General features: G+C 42.1%; 1 protein-coding gene across 1 annotated transcript; it reads left to right on the plus strand.

Annotated features, from left to right (window-relative positions):
- Window positions 1-1933, plus strand: Rps26 (ribosomal protein S26). Its single transcript, XM_020183577.2, has 4 exons — window positions 1-153; window positions 404-581; window positions 1347-1477; window positions 1829-1933. The coding sequence occupies exons 1-4, from the start codon at window positions 151-153 to the stop codon at window positions 1862-1864; spliced, it is 348 nt and encodes a 115-aa protein (XP_020039166.1). The 5' UTR covers window positions 1-150; the 3' UTR covers window positions 1865-1933.
- Window positions 1934-19612: the final 17679 nt, after the last annotated feature.

The following is a 19612-nucleotide window of genomic DNA, read 5'->3' on the forward strand; positions in this document are numbered from 1 at the left end:
TAACCATCAAAAATTGAGTATAGTGAATTGCTAAGTATAACTAGGAATGTACATCGCATAAGAATTCTTCGGGTGAGAGCGTAGGGATCTCGCACTATATAAGAGGTCCCGGCCGACCTCCGGATCCTCTCTGTGGTCCGCACTTCCAAGATGGTGAGTACTGTCGCGTGGTGAGCGCGGGGATCTGAGTGGTGGCTAAAAATATCACGTTCTCAGGTTGGGAAGACTTAAGAGTCTGGACTGTGGAGGAGGAGGGCACAAAGCGTACATGTAACCCTAGGCTTGAAGGAGTCTGAGGTTTGAGCGGCACCTTTGCGGGCTGCCGGCGCAGAGTGTAAACCGAACAGGGCTGAAGCTGGGTAAGTTGCACCGCCTTCCTAATAGGAGCTCTATCTTAATGCAGACCAAAAAAAGGAGGAATAACGGTCGGGCAAAAAAGGGCCGCGGTCATGTGCAGCCTATTCGCTGCACAAACTGCGCCCGATGCGTGCCCAAGGACAAGGCCATTAAAAAGTTCGTCATTCGGAACATAGTAGAGGCCGCAGCTGTCAGGGACATTTCCGAGGCGAGTGTCTTCGACGGTGAGTGAGCCCCACCCCCAGATTCGAAGTTATTGGTAAAAGAGAACCATGTACTGGCTGTCTTTTTGTCAATTTGAGCTTTGGGCAGAGGGTGGCTTTTTGTGTTGGAATGTCCTGAAATGTACAAGCTTCACTCTGAAGTTGTGACATAGGATTACAGAAATGCTTCCAGAGGTAGAAACCGGCCAAATGTAACAATGTTACTGAGCTAGCGAGACTTAAAACAAATGAAGGTATGAGTGGGCGTGCCTCAAGTGGAAGAGCAATCCTGAGGCTTCCCAGTAACTCAAAGGAAAAAATAAAGGAAGACAAGGATGGTCTTAAATTACTTCGACAACAAGAAGGAGACTAAGAGTAGGCATTATAGCTGCTAAAGCTGCTGAAGGAATTGGATTTTGGTTTTGTTTTGTTTTGTTTTAAGTTGTACTGGGGATTGAATTCAAGGCCTCTGGCTCGAGCCACACCTCCAACCTTCCCCCCACCACCACCTGAGCTGAGGTGTCACTATACTCCTGGGTACATTGATGCAGTTCTACCTCACTCTGGGCAGTAGCTAGGACTACAGGCAATGCACACTGAAAACACTGGAGTCAAGATGGGTTCCTAGGGAATATTGTTATTGGTTTATGAAGCTGAACAGTGATTTGGGAGTGAAAGTTTTGTCTCTTACCACCTTAAGCAGGTTTAATTTTGACTGACAGAATGAACAAAAAGAATAATGCAAATGGGAACCTAAACTTAATAAAATCCTTTTCTGTTTATCAGCTTATGTGCTTCCCAAGCTCTATGTGAAACTGCATTACTGTGTAAGTTGTGCCATTCACAGCAAGGTGGTCAGGAATCGATCTCGTGAAGCCCGGAAGGACCGAACACCCCCACCCCGATTTAGACCTGCTGTAAGTATTTTGAAAGGAGGATGTAGTAGCTAGAGCTGTAATACTGGGGTCCAGAGAAATACCAAACTAAGGCATTAGTCTGATAAGACAAATGGAACCCTCAGTAAGTTAACTGCCCTATGTTCTTTTTTTTTTTCTCCAGTTTTGGGTTGATTGGCTTCAGTTTTTGTTTGTTTTTGCTGCTGGAAATCAAAAACCTCACATGCTAGGCAAGCATTCTACCTATATCCTTAGTTACTTGAGTTTGAATTCAAGGCCTCATGCTTGCTAGTCAGTTGCTCTCCTATTTAGGGTACAACTCAGCCCAGATCTGTGGTTTTTTGGTTTACTCTATGGTTTTTTTTCTTTCAGGGTGCTGCTCCACGACCTCCACCAAAGCCCATGTAAGGAGCTGGATCCTTAAGCACTGAAGAAAAACTGTCTTCTGGAATAAAATAAAATTGAAATTATACTTTATATAGCATGTTGAGTGTATCTGTCCAGATAGGGGCTTTGAGGGGATTTTTTTCCTATCAAGTGTTCAATTGAGTGGTGCCACAGTTTTGGTGGGACTGGGATTTGAACTCAAGGCCTCATGATTTGCAAAAGCAGGTGCTCTACTGCTTGAGCCACACTCCCAGTTTATTTTGCTCTGATTATTTTGGAGGCTGGGCGGGAACTGTAATCTTCCAGATCTCAGCCTCCTGTGTCGGTAAGATAACAGGATTGAGTAACTGGCACCTAGCTTATGCTAAATCTTAGGCTGAAACTTTTTGAATTGGATAGCTGTGTGAAAAGGGGAGGAAACTGGAAAAGAATGTAGGGCAGTGACTTAAATTTTTCATACCCCTGGTGGGGACTAAACAGGAAAGGCATGATTTGGATAGCTTCAAAGAGACAAGTAGGGAAGAACCCTGTACCTTGTGGTTTGTCCTAGAATTCAGAAATGGAAGTTAAGTTGGGGTATATGTGTTTATCAAAAAAAAGAAAAACTCCATTTGGGTGCTGGTGGCCACACCTGTAATCCTAGCTACTCAGGAGACATCCATTTATGAGGGTGATTGCTAAGGGTAGACTGCTGATTGGACTATATATTTTTCAAGAGCCTGGAGATGGTCCTGCTAATTGCAAAGCCCTTTAAACTTCACACTAAAAAGTGGCAAAATTGCTAACCACAGTTTAGGTCAACGGCATGCCAAAGCATGTGCCGAAACAGCTGCAGCAAATCCTGAATTCAACATTTAGCTGGCAAGAGTGCATCCTTTGCAGAAGGGGAAATTGAAGAGGTCTTTTTATTCCTCCATACTATAATGACCACACCTGGGGTAAAGAATGAAATCCAAGGTAAAAATAACACCATAGCCTTGCGCTGGTGGTTTGTACCTATAATCCTAACTACTTGGGAGGCTGAGAACAGAATCACAGGCAAATGGTTGGCAAGACCCCATCTCCAGAGCAAAATGGGCTGCAGGTATGAATCAAGGTGTAGAGTCCCTGCTTTTCAAGTGTGAAGTCCTACATTCAAAACCCTGTCCCACCAAAAAAAATGCAAAGGCCATGTGTAGTCTAAACCCACTTCCTGAATAGATGTGAAACAACTGGATTTGATAGCAAAGGATTAACTTGTATGTGATCAAATTGATAATTCCTTTTTGTCATTCATTAGTCCTCAGGAAATAAAACAGCCCAGTAGCTCAATTCTGTAATCCCAGCTGTTCTGGGGGAGAACCCCCATCTCAAAAAAGCTGGGCAGCTAGGGTTACAGCTCAAATTGGAGAACATCTGTCTAGTAAGCATGAGACCCTGAGTTCAAATTAACGAAAAAAAAAAAAGCTGGGCACGCGTCGGTCAAACCTGGAATCCTACTTAGCTACTCAGACATAGATCAGGAGATCATGGTTCAAAGCCAGCCCCTGAAAATAGTTTCTCAAAACCCCATCTCAAAAAAGCCCTTCACGAAAAAGCTGGTGGAGTGGCTCAAGGTGTAGGCACTGAGTTCAAGCCCCAGTATTGAATCGGGAAAAAGAAAAGCTGAATATGGTGGTACACTTGTCTTTCTAGTTACAAAGAAGGCATAGGTAGACGGATAGCAGTCTGAGGCTATCCTCATTTTTCCTGGGCAAAAATGGTAGCCTGAAAAATATCTGAATATCTGAAAAATACCCAAAAGTAAAAAGGACAAGAAATATGGCTCAAGTGGTAGAGCATGAAGCCCTGATACAAATCCCAGTACTGTCAAGAAAAAGTTACACCTTGTGGTCCAGATTCCAGCTTCCTCAATACTAGATTCAAAAAGTAAATCGGGACTGGTGGAGGATCAAATGGCAAGAGTGCCTGCCTAATGGGCATGAGGTCCTGAATTCCAACCCTGGATCACCAAAAAAAAATTGCCAGGTGCCAGTGGCTCACCTGTAAATGCTAGCTACTCAGAAATCAGGAGGATCGAAGTTCGAAGCCAGCCCAGGCAAGTAGTTGGAGACCCTATCTTGAAAATCCTTCACAAAAAATAGGGCTAGTGGAGTTCCTCAAGGTGAAGGCCCTGAGTTCAAGCCCCAGTACCACAAAAAAATAAAAATAAATAAATCAGAGCCTTGAGTGCACCACAATTTCTTTGAAGTGTTTATAGGATACAGTGTAACCTTTTCTTGGATTAGATTATTACCTTGCCTATTAGATTCAGAGAGAGAATGCAGTTTGATTTTTGTCTTCAGGTATCCTACTTGGAAGGGAGGGCCTAGAACTAGGAATTGGTTAGTCTTTTTTTTTGGTGGGCTAGGGTTTTAATTCAAGCATTTTACAGATTAAACTGCACCTCCACTCCATTTTGATCTGATTATTTTGGAGTTGGGGGGTCTCTTGAACTATTTATCTAGGCTGGTCTCAAACCTCCATCCTCCCGCTCTCAGCCTCCCAAGTAGCTAGGATTACATGCGTGAGCCATTGGGTCTTCTTGATAATTCCAAAGTACTTGTAGTTTTTGGGTTCACTTTTCCTTTTTGGGGGGGAAGTGGGGTAACCGGAGTTTCAACTCAGAGCCTACACCTTGAGCTACTCCACTAGCCCTATTTAGTGATAGGTTTTTTCGAGATAGGGTCTCATGAACTATTTGCCTGGGCTGGCTTGGAACTGTGATCCTCCTGATCTCTGCCTCCTGAGTAGCTAGGATTACTTGTGTGAGCCAAGGTGAGCAGCTCGCTTTTTTTTTTTTTTTTATTTTAATGCACTATCTTTTGCTATTAGGCAGTATTGGGATTGAACCCAGGGCCTCATGTATCCTAAGGTGCTCTACCACAGCTATACCCCCAAAATTTCTTCTTTTGGTAGCTATGAGATATATGGGTTTATCAAAGGAGACTGTGGCAGTGGATGAAAGAATTGGGGCTACAATCTAGGTTTATTTGTTTAATAAATATTAATTGCCTATGTGCTTGTCACTTTTTGTCTGAGTCCAAGTCCCGGGTTACATAGAGCCAACTGGTTATGAACCTAACCAGGCTGATTCCACCTCTACTATTTCTAGCTGTGTGACCTTGGGTAAATTTCCTAACCCTCCCCAATTCTAATTCTTAGAATGAACATAAGTATTTCACAATATTTTGGTGACGTAAAACAGTATAATTTGTTTAAGAAATGTATTTGGCACCTGTCATGTGCCAGATACGTTTAAGTGCTGAGGACATTAATAGTGACCCAAAATAAGACACTGGCCTCATGAAGCTTATATTTTTTTGGTGGGGGGGGGCAGAGAGAAGGGGTGAAACTGGTGTGAAGAAGGGTTGCTGTTTTATGTAAGGTAGCTTTTTTTTTATTATTTTTTTTAACATATTATTCTTCTATTTATTTTGGGTGAGACTAGAGTCTGAACTCAGGACTTCCAACTTGCAAAACAGTTGCTAGCATAGCAGGTACTCTACTGCTTGAGCCACACCTCCAGTCCATTTTGGTATGGTTACTTTGAAAATGAGGTCTCTCGAACAATCTGCCCAAGCTGGCCTGGAACCATGATCCTCCTAATCTAAGCCTCTCAAGGACCTAGTATACAATTACAGGCATGAGCCACCAGCACCCAGCAAGGGTCACTACTTTTTCCTTTTTGGTGGTATGGGATTTGAACTCAGGATCTTGTGCTTGCTAGGCAATCTACCACTTGAGCCACGCCTCTAGACCTAATGATATCTTCTTGATAAGGTTGATTAATGATGTTTGATTAGAAACTTTAAGAAGCTGGACACTGGTGGCTCATGCCTGTAATCCAAAATACTCAGGACGTAGAGATCAGGAGGATCACAGTTTGAAGCCAACCCCAGGCAAATAGTTCACAAGACCCTATCTCAAAAAAAGGACTGGTACAAAAAAACAATGCAGGAGGTATCAGGTATCACAATACCTGACTTCAAACTATATTACAAAGCAATAACAATAAAAACAGCATGGTACTGGCACAAAAACAGACATGAAGACCAGTGGAACAGAATAGAGGATCCAGATATGAAGCCACACAACTATGAGCAACTTATCTTTGACAAAGGAGCTAAAAATATACGATGGAGAAATAGCAGCCTCTTCAACAAAAACTGCTGGGAAAACTGGTTAGCAGTCTGCAAAAAACTGAAACTAGATCCATGTATATCACCCTATACCAAGATTAACTCAAAATGGATCAAGGATCTTAATATCAGACCCCAAACTCTTAAGTTGATACAAGAAAGAGTAGGAAATACTCTGGAGTTAGTAGGTATAGGTAAGAACTTTCTCAATGAAACCCCAGCAGCACAGCAACTAAGAGATAGCATAGATAAATGGGACCTCATAAAACTAAAAAGCTTCTGTTCATCAAAAGAAATGGTCTTTAAACTGAAGAGAACACCCACAGAGTGGGAGAAAATATTTGCCAACTATACATCAGACAAAGGACTGATAACCAGAATATACAGGGAACTTAAAAAACTAAATTCTCCCAAAACTAATGAACCAATAAAGAAATGGGCACGTGAACTAAACAGAACTTTCTCAAAAGAAGAAATTCAAATGGCCAAAAAACACATGAAAAAATGCTCACCATCTCTAGCAATAAAGGAAATGCAAATTAAAGCCACGCTAAGATTCCACCTCACCCCTGCTAGAATAGCCATCATCAGCAACACCACCACCAACAGGTGTTGGCGAGGATGCGGGGAAAAAGGAACCCTCTTACACTGTTGGTGGGAATGTAGACTAGTACAACCACTCTGGAAAAGAATTTGGAGGCTACTTAAAAAGCTGGACATCGATCTACCATTTGATCCAGCAATACCACTCTTGGGGATATACCCAAAAGACTGTTACTCCAGAGGCACCTGCACATCCATGTTTATTGCGGCACTATTCACAATAGCCAAGTTATGGAAACAGCCAAGATGCCCCAGCACTGACGAATGGATTAAGAAAATGTGGTATCTATACACAATGGAATTTTATGCAGCCATGAAGAAGAACGAAATGTTATAATTCGCTGGTAAATGGATGGAATTGGAGAACATCATTCTGAGTGAGGTTAGCCTGGCCCAAAAGACCAAAAATCGTATGTTCTCCCTCATATGTGGACATTAGATCAAGGGCAAACACAGCAAGGGTATTGGACTTTGATCACATGATAAAAGCGAGAGCACACAAGGGAGGGGTGAGGATAGGTAAGACACCTAAAAAATTAGCTAGCATTTGTTGCCCTTAACGCAGAGAAACTAAAGCAGATACCTTAAAGCAACTGAGGCCAATAGGAAAAGGGGAACAGGTACTAGAGAAAAGGTTAGATCAAAAAGAATTAACCTAGAAGGTAACACCCACGCACAGGAAATCAATGTGAGTCAATGCCCTGTATAGCTATCCTTATCTCAACCAGCAAAAACCCTTGTTCCTTCCTATTATTGCTTATACTCTCTCTACAACAAAATTAGAAATAAGGGCAAAATAGTTTCTGCTGGGTATTGGGGGGGAGAGGGAGGGGGTGGAGTGGGTGGTAAGGGAGGGGGTGGGGGCAGGGGGGAGAAATGAACCAAGCCTTGTATGCACATATGAATAATAAAAGAAAAATGAAAAAAAAAAAAAAAAAAAAGGACTGGTAGAGTAGCTCAAGGTGTAGGCCCTCAGTTCAAACCCCAGTACTGAAAAAAAAAAAAAAAGAAAGAAAGAAACTTGAAGAAAATGATGGTGCAAGCCATTTAGGAAAGAGCCTTTTCTAGCATCGGAAATAGGGAGTGCAAAGTCCCTGAAGCAGGAGCATGCTTGCTGGCATGTTACAGAAAGCAAGGCAGTCAGTGGCTAAAGTCAAGTAAGCTGGGGGAGGGTGGTTCAGGTATGATCCTCATAGGCCTTATTTGCTTTGGTCTCACTTTCCAAGTCTAGGACAGTGATATGGTACATATCTTATTTAATATATAATATCCTCAAAGAGATCTGAAGCAGCATTGAGGATCCAACAATATTTCTGCAGAAAAATTATAATATCATGTTAGGTGGAAATGATGAAAATATAACTCATCTAATGAGTTCTTGTCAGGTTTTGTTGCCATGTAAGTTCCAAAAATGGGTTTTACAGGATTTTTTAGTTAAAGTGCAGATAATTAGTATACAAAGTTAGAGATGGTCCAGATCCTGTGGGGCCTTGAGGCCCTGGCAAAGACTCTGGACTCAAAGTATGATAATAAGCAATGAGTCCACTTCACAACCACTTGCACACCTAAGATAAAAAAAAATTCAGAACCAGGCACCAGTGGCTCAATCTGTATGCCTAGCTACTCAGGAGGCAGAGATCAGGAGGTTCAAAGTTTGAAGCCAACCTGAGCAAATAGTTCACGAGACCCAATCTCGAAAAAATTTCACAAAAAGTAGCTCAAGGTATAGGTCCTGAGTTCAAGCCCCAGTACAGAAAAAAACAAACAAACAAAAAAAAAACCCAAAAAACAGCTCCTAATGTTTAAAGCTGAAACAATTGAGAGTGAGGACAGGTGCTCAACATTTGGGGATGAATAAAGATGCTTGGCATATGGAAAAGTCAGAGATGAATGAAATAATCTTTATGGGAATAAAAATTGCCTATATCATTTGAATAAAATGCAGAATCCTCAGCCACCACTCCCCAAAGCATGGTCCAAGAATCTGCTTTTCTTTTTTGCAATACTGGGGTTTGAACTCAGGGTCTACACCTTGAGCTACTCCACCAGCTCTTTTTTGTGAGGGGTTTTATCAATATACGGTCTCATGATCGCCCAGGCTGGCTTTGAACCACCATCCTCCTGATCTCTTCCTCCTGAGGAGCTAGGATTGCAGGTGTGAGCCACCAGCTGAATCTGCATTTTAGTAGTGTTCTAAGTGATTCTGGTGCAGTTGGTCTGGTCTTCAGATTTTACTTGGAAAAATATTAGGGAATTATATTGAAGTAAAAGAACAAGCATGGTCAGGGATAGTAGTACATACCTGTAATCTCAGTTACTTTGGAGAGAGGAAGGAGAATAGCAAGTCCCAGGATGGCCTGGGAGAAAACACACAAGGCCATATCTGAAAAGCAAAGTAAAAGCAAAAGGCCTCTGGGTGTGGCTCAAGTGGAAGAGCTCCTGCCTAGCAGGTGCAGAAGCACTGTGTTCAATCCCCAGTGCTGTCAGAAAAATAAAAAAACACTAAAAAAGACAGTCTTGAAGTTAATGCTGAACATTCACTGCAATTCTTTGTTTCATTTTTGTTTTGGTGGTACTGGGGTCTGAATTCGAGGCCTCACATTTGAGCCACACCTCCAGCCCTCACATGTAATTCTTTATATTACAGATGTATGAATCCCTTCACATTGTCTACCCAAGAGGAAATGTCAGGTAGACAGTAGGATATAAAAGTCGGGCTTTTAAGGGGGAAAGAACTGGGATAGAGACAAAAACTGAGGATCATTTTTTTATAGCTAGTTTTTAATTCATAAGACAAAATGAGTCATCTAGGAAGGCACTATATAGATAGATTTTAAAAAGAAGAAAAACAGGCTGGAGATGAAGCTCAGTGGTAAAGCTCTTGCCTAGCATGCATGAGGCCCTGGGTTTGAGCTCCAGCACCACAAAAAAAGAAAAAGAAAGCCAGGTGCCAGTGGCTCACACCTGTAATCCAAGCGACACAGGAGGTAGAGATCTGTAGGATCATGGTTTGAAGCCAGCCAGGGCAAATACTTTGTGAGGCCCTATCTCAAAAAGACCCATCACAAAAAACGGGCTAGTGGAGTGGGTTCAAGGTTTAGGCCCTGGGCTGGTGGAGTGGCTCAAGTGGTAAGGTGTAGGCCCTGAGTTCAAGCCATAGTACCACAAAAAAAATAGCGGTCTAGGGACAAATCCTGTGTACTTCAAGGTCTAATGATTGGAAATAAGAAGAGGGAGCCAGGTGTCGTGGCTCACACCTGTAATCCTAGCTACTCAGGAGACAAAGATCAAGAGGATCACAGTTTGAAGCCATTCCAGGCAAATGGTTCATGAGACCTTATCTCAAAAAAACCCTTCACAAAAAAGGGCTGGTGGAGTGGCTCAAAGTGTAGGCTCTGAGTTCAAACCCTAGTACTGCAATTAAAAAAAAAAGAAAGAAAGAAAAAGGAGAGAAATCAGCAAAAGAGACTGAGAAGAAAGGGGCAGTAAAAGCCAGGCACTGGTGGCTCATGCTGGTAATCACAGCTACTAGGGAGGTGGAGATCAGGAGGATCGAGGTTCAAATCCAGTCTGGTCAAAATGTTAGCAAGACCTCATCTCAACCAACAGTAAACTGGGGTGATGGTATACTTGTCATCAATAGGAAAATTGCAGTCCAGGCCACTCCAAGCATAAAAACACAACACTGTATTGGAACAATAACTGAAACAAAAAGATCTAGGGATGTGGCTCAAGTGGTTGAGTGCCTGCCTAGCAAACACAAGGCTCTGAGTTCAAACCCACAAGCCCAAGTACCATCGGGGTGGGCAGGGGGGAAGGCAGAGAGCGGGATAGTGGGATGTTTGCAATGAGGAGGTTGCAGTTATTGGTCAGAGGTCCTTTTGGGAGAGCCAGGATCCATTAGGGAAGATGGTGACAGGAATGTTGAACTTGGAGGACTTTACTAATGATGAATCCTGAGTGCTACAGGGCTGTGAAAAGATTTCAGGAGTGGGGAAAGAGTGCAGAGGGATCAGAAAGAGCTGCATAGAAATTAGAATCTGGGCCCTAGGATATAGCTCAGTAGTGTATTTGCCCACACCCTGGACAAGGCCCTGAGTTCCATCCCCAGAACTGCAAGGGGAAAAAAAAAAACCAAAAGGTAAAAAGAAATGACAATCTGGGAGACAGACTTGACCTGAGTCCTGGGCTTCTTGTGGTTACTGTACATAAACACAGATAAGGGCCAGGTTCAAGAAGTCCTGGTAGATATCATAAGCTCAGGCCACAGTGTGACCTGGTGTCCCTGTCCACAGAACCAGGGACCCTGAGTTCTCATCTCCCAAAGCTATTCTCTTGACCTGTCCTCCCTACACTGTTGTGTCAGGTCAGTGTTACTCTTGTCATTTCTGAAATATGGCAGTATCTGGGAAAGCAGCAAAATGAGAGAGGCCCAGAAGAGTAAAGAAATTGAAGATGGAAAAAGGAATACAGTCTCTCTCCCATCTCCTCAGCCCCCAAAGACAAGTGCTGAGAACACATTGCTCTTCTTCACTGTAAAGCCCTACACTTGGGCTGACGCAGTTGCTCAAGTGGTACAGCACCTGCCTCAGCTTGAGGCCCTGAGTTCAAACCCCAGTACCACCAAAAAAAAGAAAGAGAGAATAAAGGAAGGAAGGAAACCTGCACACCTACTCAGATCCAGGCGTTCCAGGTGAAAGTAGAGCTCCTTAAGCTATAGTCTGAGATGTCATTAACCAGGAAACCAGTCCTCATGGATGTCAGTACCTTGGGGTGACTAGTGGGGGCAGCATAGTGCAGCAGTTAAGAGCTTCCCTTGTTACTCTGTTGCCTTGCAGTTTTAGGCAATTTACCCTCTCTAAATCTCAGTAACTTCATTTAAAATGGTAGTGCTTAAAATTCACAGGACTGTTTGAGAACTAAATAAAATAACATACAAAGAACTTTTCATACAACTGCCAGATAATGCAACTTTACAAATGGCTGTAATTATTATTCCCATATCACTTTTTTGTATGCTTTAAAAAATAAACTTTGCTTTTTCCGATGGCAAGGCCAGGAAGATCACCTCTTGTTAAGGACTTCAGGCCTCCTTGTCCTCTTCAGCGCTTTTTTAATGCCTTCCCACGTCCAAGCCTTTCAATAAAATGATTTGATCTCTCACCCAAAAAGAAGTTTTACAGGCTGGCAGAGTGACTCAAATAAATGGTAGAGTGCCTGTGCCTGCCTAGCTAGGAAGCATGAGTTCAAATCCTAGTACCACCAAAAAAAAAAAAAAAAAATTTACAACTGGGGGTGTGGTTCAAGTGACCCTAAATTCAAATCCTAGTACTGCCAAAAAAAATCAACTGTTGGGGTTAGGAGGGTAGCTTAATGGTAGAGCACTTGCTTAGCATGTGAGAGACCTTGGGTTTGATCCCCAGCATCCTCCTCAAAAAAAAAATTTTTTTTTTTGCAGCTTTATTGAGGGTGACTGAGATACAAGAGATTGTAAATATTTAAAGTTACAGCCCAGGTGTGGTGATGTGTGCCATTCATCCCAGCTACTTGGGAGACTGAGGCAAGAATATTGAAAATTTGAGCATGGTGCTGGTGGCTCATGCCTGTAATCCTAGCTACTCAAGAGGCAGAGATCAGGAGGATTGAGGTTTGAAGCCAGCCTGGACAAACAGTTTGAGAGAACCTATCTCGAAAAAAACCCACAAAAAAAAAGTTCCAGTGGAGTGGCTCAAGGTGTAGACCCTGAGTTCAAACCCCAGTACTGAAAAAAAAAAAAGTTTGAAGGGAGTGGCTCAACTAGTAGAGCACCTGCTTTGCAAGTGGGTAACCCTGAGTTCAAACCCCAGTGTCACTAAAAAAAAAAAGAAGAAAGTTTGAGTAACAGTAAAACCTGATCTCAAATAAATAAATAAGTTTTTAAAAAGTGTATAATTTGAAAACTTTTTGCTTTGTGTTTTTTGCAGAGCTGGGGATCAAACCAGGGTCTTGCTCGTGTAAGTGGTCTATTACAGGACCTCACTATGTAGCCCAGGCTGGTCTTTAACTCTTCATCCTCTTGCCTCAGTCTCCCAAGTGCTGGGATCTTGCTATTATTATTATTACTGTGTTGATGGGACTGGAGTTTGAACTCAGGGCCTCAAGTTTGGTAGGCAGGCTTGTATCACCATGCCCAGCTTAAAAAGTTTTGATTGATTCATAGATAATAAATCTATATCAATTCATACAACCATCGCCATACTCAAGATAATGAACACATAGGTTACCCCAAAAGTTGACTCTTAGTCTTTTGCAATACCCCCTCTTGTCACTCCTAGCCCTGACCTCAGGCAACCACAAACCTGCTTTTTGTCCATACAGAGTAGCTTTGTTTTCTAGAATGTTACATAAATGGAATCCTATAGTAAGTACATTTTTGTCTTGGCTTCTTCATGTATCATAACTATTTTGAAATTCATCAGTTATTAATAGTGGCTTCCTGCTGGGCACCAGTGGTTCACACCTGTAATTCTAGCTACTCAGGAGGCAAAGATGAGGAGGATCGAGGTTCGAAGCCAGTCCAGGCAAATAGTTCTTGAGACCCTGTCTCAAAAAAAAAATCAACACAAAAAAGGGTTGGTGGAGTGGTTCAAGATGTAGGCCCTGAGTTCAAGCCCTAGTACCATTAAAAAAAAAAGAAAAAAGTTGCTTCCTGAGCCAAAAGTATGGCTCAAGCAGTAGAGTGACTGCTTTGCAAGCACGAAGCCCTATGTTCAAACACCAGTCTCACCAACAAAAAAAAAAAAAGAAGAAAAAATGATTCCTTTTTATTGTTCAGTAGGATTCCACTGTATGAGTATACAATAGTGAGTTTATCCATCTACCTGCTGATGGACTTTTGAGTGTTCTAGCTTCTGTTAAAACAACAAACAAAACCCCTAAATAATATTGCTATAAACACTTGTTCAGAGTGAGGCATGGTGGTTCTCACCTATAATCCCAGCTACTCAGGAAACTGTGGTGGGAGAATTGTGAGTTTGAGGCCAGCCTGGGCAACATAGTGAGACCCCATTTCAAAACAAAATTGTTTATATGCGTGTACAATGTATGGATATATGCTTTCTTTTTGTTAGGTAAATACCAAGGAGTAGAAATACTGGCTGGGTGAGTCATCCCGTAGACACCAAATTAAGAAAGTTGTTCATCGTTTTATTTTACTTATTTATTTTTGACCATACTAGTGTTTGAACTCAGGATCTGGACCTTGCTAGGCTGGTGCTCTACTGCTTGAGTCATTTCACCAGACTGGTTACACCATTTCACATTCCTTCCAACAGTGTGTGAAAGTTTCAGTTTCTTTCTTTCTTTTTTTTTTTTTTTTTTTGTGGTACTAGGGTTTGAACTCAGGACCTATACCTTGAGTCACTCCACCAGCCCTTTGTTTGTGATGGGTTATTTTTAAGATAAGGTCTCATGACCTATTTGCCCAGGTTGGCTTTGTACCTCAATCCCCCTGAGTAAGTAGCTAGAATTACAGGTGTGAGCCACCAGCTCCCAGCAAGTTTCAGTTTCTTAAACTTTACCTGTGTAGTGCTATCTCATTTGGCTTAAATCTGGTTTTCTATAACTAATGATGTTGAACATTTTTTCATGTGTGTTACTTGTATGTGCTTGTGTATGTATCTTCTTGGGTGAAATGTATTCAAACTTGTTCCTCTTAGTGCTGGGTCTTGAACCCAGGGCCTGTGAAGGCTAAACCTGTGCTCTACCACTGAGCCACATTCCCAGCCCCAGTTATTTATTTATTGTTCTATTTTCAGCCTTTACTTGGAATACAGGGCAACATTACAGCTTCAAATCACTAAAGGAACATACTTGGTGATAAAGTATTAGTAATAAGCATGACCTGAATTCCGGGAGTAAGCGGTTTTCCAGTTCAGCGGGTAGGAGAAAGAACAGGTGCAAGATCACCTCCAAAGGAGAAGAGGCCACATTTCTCAGGGAGTCACCAAAGGATTTTGGCTTCAACTCACTAAGGGCAAGAAACACAGGTCCTGGTCAACCACCCATGATCTTCATTATAGCAAATCAAAATCTCCAATTTTTCAGCCCCAATTTTTTAGTTTTGACGTTCTTTATTTGGAATGCAAGTCATTTTTAGCTAGTTGATTAGCATATTTTTTTCCCAGTTTGTGTCTTACCCTTCTTTTTTTTTTTTTTTTCTTTTTTTTGTCAGTACTAGGGTTTGAACCCATAGCCTCATGTTGGCTAGGCAGGCACTCCACCACTTGAACCACTCTGCTAGCCCTGGAAAGACTTTGACATTTGAACAATATTGACTCTTTCCATCCACGAACATGATAAATGTTTGTCCTAGTCAATTTTCTGCTGCTATAACAGAATACTAGAGACTGAGTAACTTGTAAAGGGAAGACATTTATTTTTCACAGGTGCAGCATCTGCTGAGGGCCTTCTTGCTGCTTTGCAATATGTCAAAGGGCATCACATGGCTAGAGAGTGACAGCTAGAGAAGGCTGAGGAAGCCAAACTGACTTTCATTGCAATATCGACATTACTCCCTTCTGAGTACAGAGATCGTATGACCATCCGCCTCTTACTAGGCTCCACCTCCCAACACTGTTGCATTGGAAATGAATTTCCAACATGGATTTGTGGGGCCATACTCAAATCACAGCAATCTTTCCATTTACTTAAGCCTTCTTTAAGTTCCCTGAGTAGGACTGAAGATGTGGCTGATGGTAGTACAGTGATACAGTGCCTGATTTGCAAGTACAAAGTTCTATATTCAAACCTCAGTCGCACCAAAAAAAAGTGTGTGATGTAAGTTTTTTGTTGTTTTTTTCCTGTGGTACTGGGGCCTAAACTCAGGGTCTACACCTTGAGCCACTCCACCAGACCTTTTTTGTGATGGGTTTTTTTGAGGTAGAGTCTTACGGACCATTTCCCTGGTCTGGCTTCAAACCTTGATCCTTCCAGATCTCTGCTCCTGAGTAGCTAGGATTACGGGCCTGAGCCATTGGTGCTTGGCTTGTAAATTCTTTCAGTAATATTTTGTTGAAAAACTAATCTCAGAGTCAAACTAGCCAAATACTTGAGGGTCAGTAAACTTGCTGAACCCCTGAAGGTGTGGGTGTTGGGAGTCAGGATTGCTGGAGTGCAAATCTTAACATTTACTGTTTGCGTTTCATTGGGCAGGTTACCTTTTTATGACCCAGTGTCCTGTTCTGTTAATATGGGTAATAATAGTAAATTCCTCATAGGGTTCTGGAGACGAAAGTTGAAGATTAAGTGAGGTAACACTGGGTGTAAGGTGCCTAGGACACACAGTAAGTTCACAATAAATATTAACTATTCTTACAATCTGTGAGGTATTTACAATTATTAACTCATTTCTACCTCAATCCTTAAAATATCTCCCTTTTAGATCTAATCTTTGTGTGTATGCATTCTGTACCCTAGCCCTAGATCTAACTGTGATATAACACATTCCTAGCATTTCAAATATTTCTTTTGTTCTTTTTTTTTTTTGGTACTGGGGTTTGAACTCAGGGCCTCATGCTTGCTAGGCAGACAGTCTACCACTTGAGCCACTCTGACAGTTCAAATAGCTGAAGGAGGATGTCTGCAGGGTGCTATGATTTTATGATGAATATAGTTTTTGGTTTTTATCTATGGTTCCTGGCTCCTAACTCCCTTCCCAAGGCAAGACCTAGAAACTAGAATTTCTCTTTCTTGAGGAAGTTCAAAGAAACTCTAATCTCCCCCTGCTTTTCTGCCTGAGAACTGGCCATTAAGAAATTCTCTGAAACCAGGTGCTGGTGGCTCACGCTTGTAATCCTAGCTACTCAGGAGGCAGAGATCAGGAGGATCAAGATTCGAAGCCAGCCTGGGCAAATAGTTTGAGAGACTCTATCTCGAAAAAAACCCATCACAAAAAAGGGCTGGTGGAGTGGCTCAAGGTGTAGGCCTGGAGTTCAAACCCCAGTATGGAAAAAAACAAAAAGCAAACAAAAAAACCCCACCTTTTTTGTTGTTGTTGTTCTGTTTTATTTGAGGCAGGGTCTCCCTATGTAGCCCTGGCTGGCCAAATGCTAGGATTGCAGGTATGAGTCACAACACTTGGTGATTATAAAATGTATTTAAGCTGAGCGTAGTAGTGTAGATTAGTAATCTCAGTATTCAAGAGGCAGAGATCAAGAGGATCATGGTTCAAAGCCAGTCTGGGCAAGTTGTTCTTGAGGCCTTACCTTGAAAATACCCAACACAAAAAAGGGCTGGTGGAGTAGTAGAGTGCCTGCCTACCAAGTGGGATGCCCTGAGTTCAAAGCCCCAGTACAGCCAATAAATAAATAAATACATAAAGCCAGGTAAATGCAAGTACAGTTTTTCCCTGAGTTCTACATGCTGCTGCTGCAATTTAATCAAACTCAAGGAAGAGGTCATGGAAACCCTAGTTGGTCAGAAGTTCCAGGGTCCCGGACATGTGTCTGGGTCTGAAGTGGGGGGCCATCTAGTGAGACTAAACCCTCAACCTGTGGGATCTGATGCTGCCTCTGGGCAGACAGTGTCGGGACTGAAATGAACCAGGGACATCCAGCTGCAGAGCTGACTGTTTGCTTGTTTGTTGGATGGGGAGAAATCCCAACACATTTTGGGGTCACGGAAGTGATCCATGTTGTGAACGTAGAATAGGAGAAATGAGCTTGAGCTGTATTTTTTCTCTGTATCTACAGATGTGCTCTTACCCTGTCCTCATCCCATCCCACCCCAACAAGTCCGTGAAACACTTCTAAGCTTCACAGTAGCATAGTTAGAATAATAAAATTTAAATGAAATAAAAAATTAAATGCTACAATTACAGGACAGCTCCCAAAGCAAGGTAGATGATGAGACAGAAACTAAACTGCTGGTGGGTAGGAGTGACATCTTATAAACACATGAGGGAAATAATTCCTCTGCTGCTTCAAAAGGGGAATGGGTGTGGGGTGGGGGTGGCTTAGTAGCAAAGAGCTTGTCAAGCATGTGCAAGGCCTTCTGTTTGATCTCCAGCATGGCAATATAATAATAATAATTTTTATTAATTAAAGACAGAAGGAAATTTTCTTTACTTGATTAAGGCTCTATCCTCCAAACTTGTTAACACTATACTTAATGGAGAAATACTAGATATATTCTCTCTAAGATAGTCCAACTACTTCAAGTAGTTCTGGGCTAGATTGCTAGCATGCATGACCATGGGTTCAATCCTAAGAAACCCCCCCCCCCAAAAAAAAAGAGCCGGTGTGGTGTCTCACTCCTGTAAAGCCAGCTGTGTAGTAGGCATAGGTAGGAGGATCTCAGTTTGAGTACAAAAAGTACAAGACCCTGCCAGAAATTTGCCAGAAAAATTCCAGAGGCAAAAAAGTTTCAGGGGCATGGCTCAAGTAGTAGAATACCTACCTAGCAAGTGTGAGGCTGTAACTTCAAAATGCAGTACTGAAAAATAAATAAATTTTTAAAAATATATATATATATCCTCTTTCCAGGAAAATTTCTATCCTCAAAGATCATGTGCAGTTTGTTAATCACTGTTAACTCCAGTTCTTGGACATACAGTAGGCTTTCAATAAACACTTTTCTCGGGGGGCAGGAACAGCACTGGGGTTTAACTCAGAGCCTCGTGCTTGCTAGGCAGGTGCTCTTACTGCTTGAGCCAGTCCACCATCTCTGTTTTGTGACAGGTTTGTTGTTGTTGTTGTTGTTTTTGAGATAGGGTCTCTCAAACTATTTGCCTGAGGTTGGTTTTTTTTTTTTTTTTTTTGCAGTTGTAGAGTTTGAACTCAGGGCCTGTGCCTTGAACCACTCCACCAGCTCTTTTTTATAACGGGTTTTTTTGAGATAGGGCCTTGGGAACTATTTGCCTGGGCTGGTTTCGAACTGCAATCCTCCTGATCTCTGCCTCCTGAGTACCTAGGATTATATGCATGAGCCACTGGTACCTTTTTTTTTGTTTTTTGCTGTGGCAGTTGGGGTTAAACCAAAGGCCTTGCACGTGGTCGGCAAGCACTCTACCACTTGATCCGCACCCCAGAACTTTTGTTTGCGTTTTGTTTTTGAGGTAGGCTCTCACTAACCTTGCCCAGTCTGGCTTTGGAATTTAAGATCCTTCTGTCTCAATCTCTTGAGTAGTTGGGATTACAGATGTTTACCACCATGCCCACTCTACTCACTCCTTAATGGCTCACAAACCAGTCACTACTCCTTTCTCCTTACATCTTCCTCTCCTCCTTGTAGACTCACGTGGCCAGGCTTGTTTTTTATCCACCTCAGGTCACTGGCCCTTAGTCTGAAAACATCAGTTCCTGGTTCCCTACCTTCCTCTCCACACCATTCTCTTTCATCTTTCTTGATGACTTCAACATTTGTTTGAACCATCTATCCTATACTTTGACCTCCTCCTCTACTCCACTAAGTCATAACTTAGTTATTTTTCTGATAGAGTCTCAAATTTTTGCCTGAGGCCATGCCTGTGCATGCCTGTGATCCTAGCACTCAGGAATCTAAGGCAGGATGTTCCAAGCTTGAGGCCAGCTTGGAATACACAAAAAGACCCTGTCTCAAAAAATAAAAAATAAAAATAAAAAAAAGAAGAATAAGCAGTAGCAGCCAGGTACCTGTAATCCTAGCTACTAGAGAGGCAAAGATCAGGAGGATCGTGGTTCTAGGCCTGTCCAAGAGTGAGGCCCTGAGTTCAAACTTCAGAAAAAAAAAAAGAAAGAAGGTGTATTCCTTTCCTAATAAACTTTATTATCACTTTCACTTAAAAAAATTGTACCCTTATCTATAACAATTGCACTCACATATTATTCCTTGAATATTTAAAATATGTCAACTCAGGGTTGGGGGATTGGCTCAAGTGGTAGAGTGCCTGCCTAGCAAGTGTGAGGCCCTGAGGTCAAACCCCAGTATTGCAAAAAAAAAAAAAGGCCAAAAGGCCAGCAGCAGTGAGGCATACCTGTAATCTCAGGTA

The sequence above is a fragment of the Castor canadensis genome, chromosome 8 (genome assembly GCF_047511655.1).
Source record: "Castor canadensis chromosome 8, mCasCan1.hap1v2, whole genome shotgun sequence".
Classification (NCBI taxonomy): domain Eukaryota; kingdom Metazoa; phylum Chordata; class Mammalia; order Rodentia; family Castoridae; genus Castor; species Castor canadensis.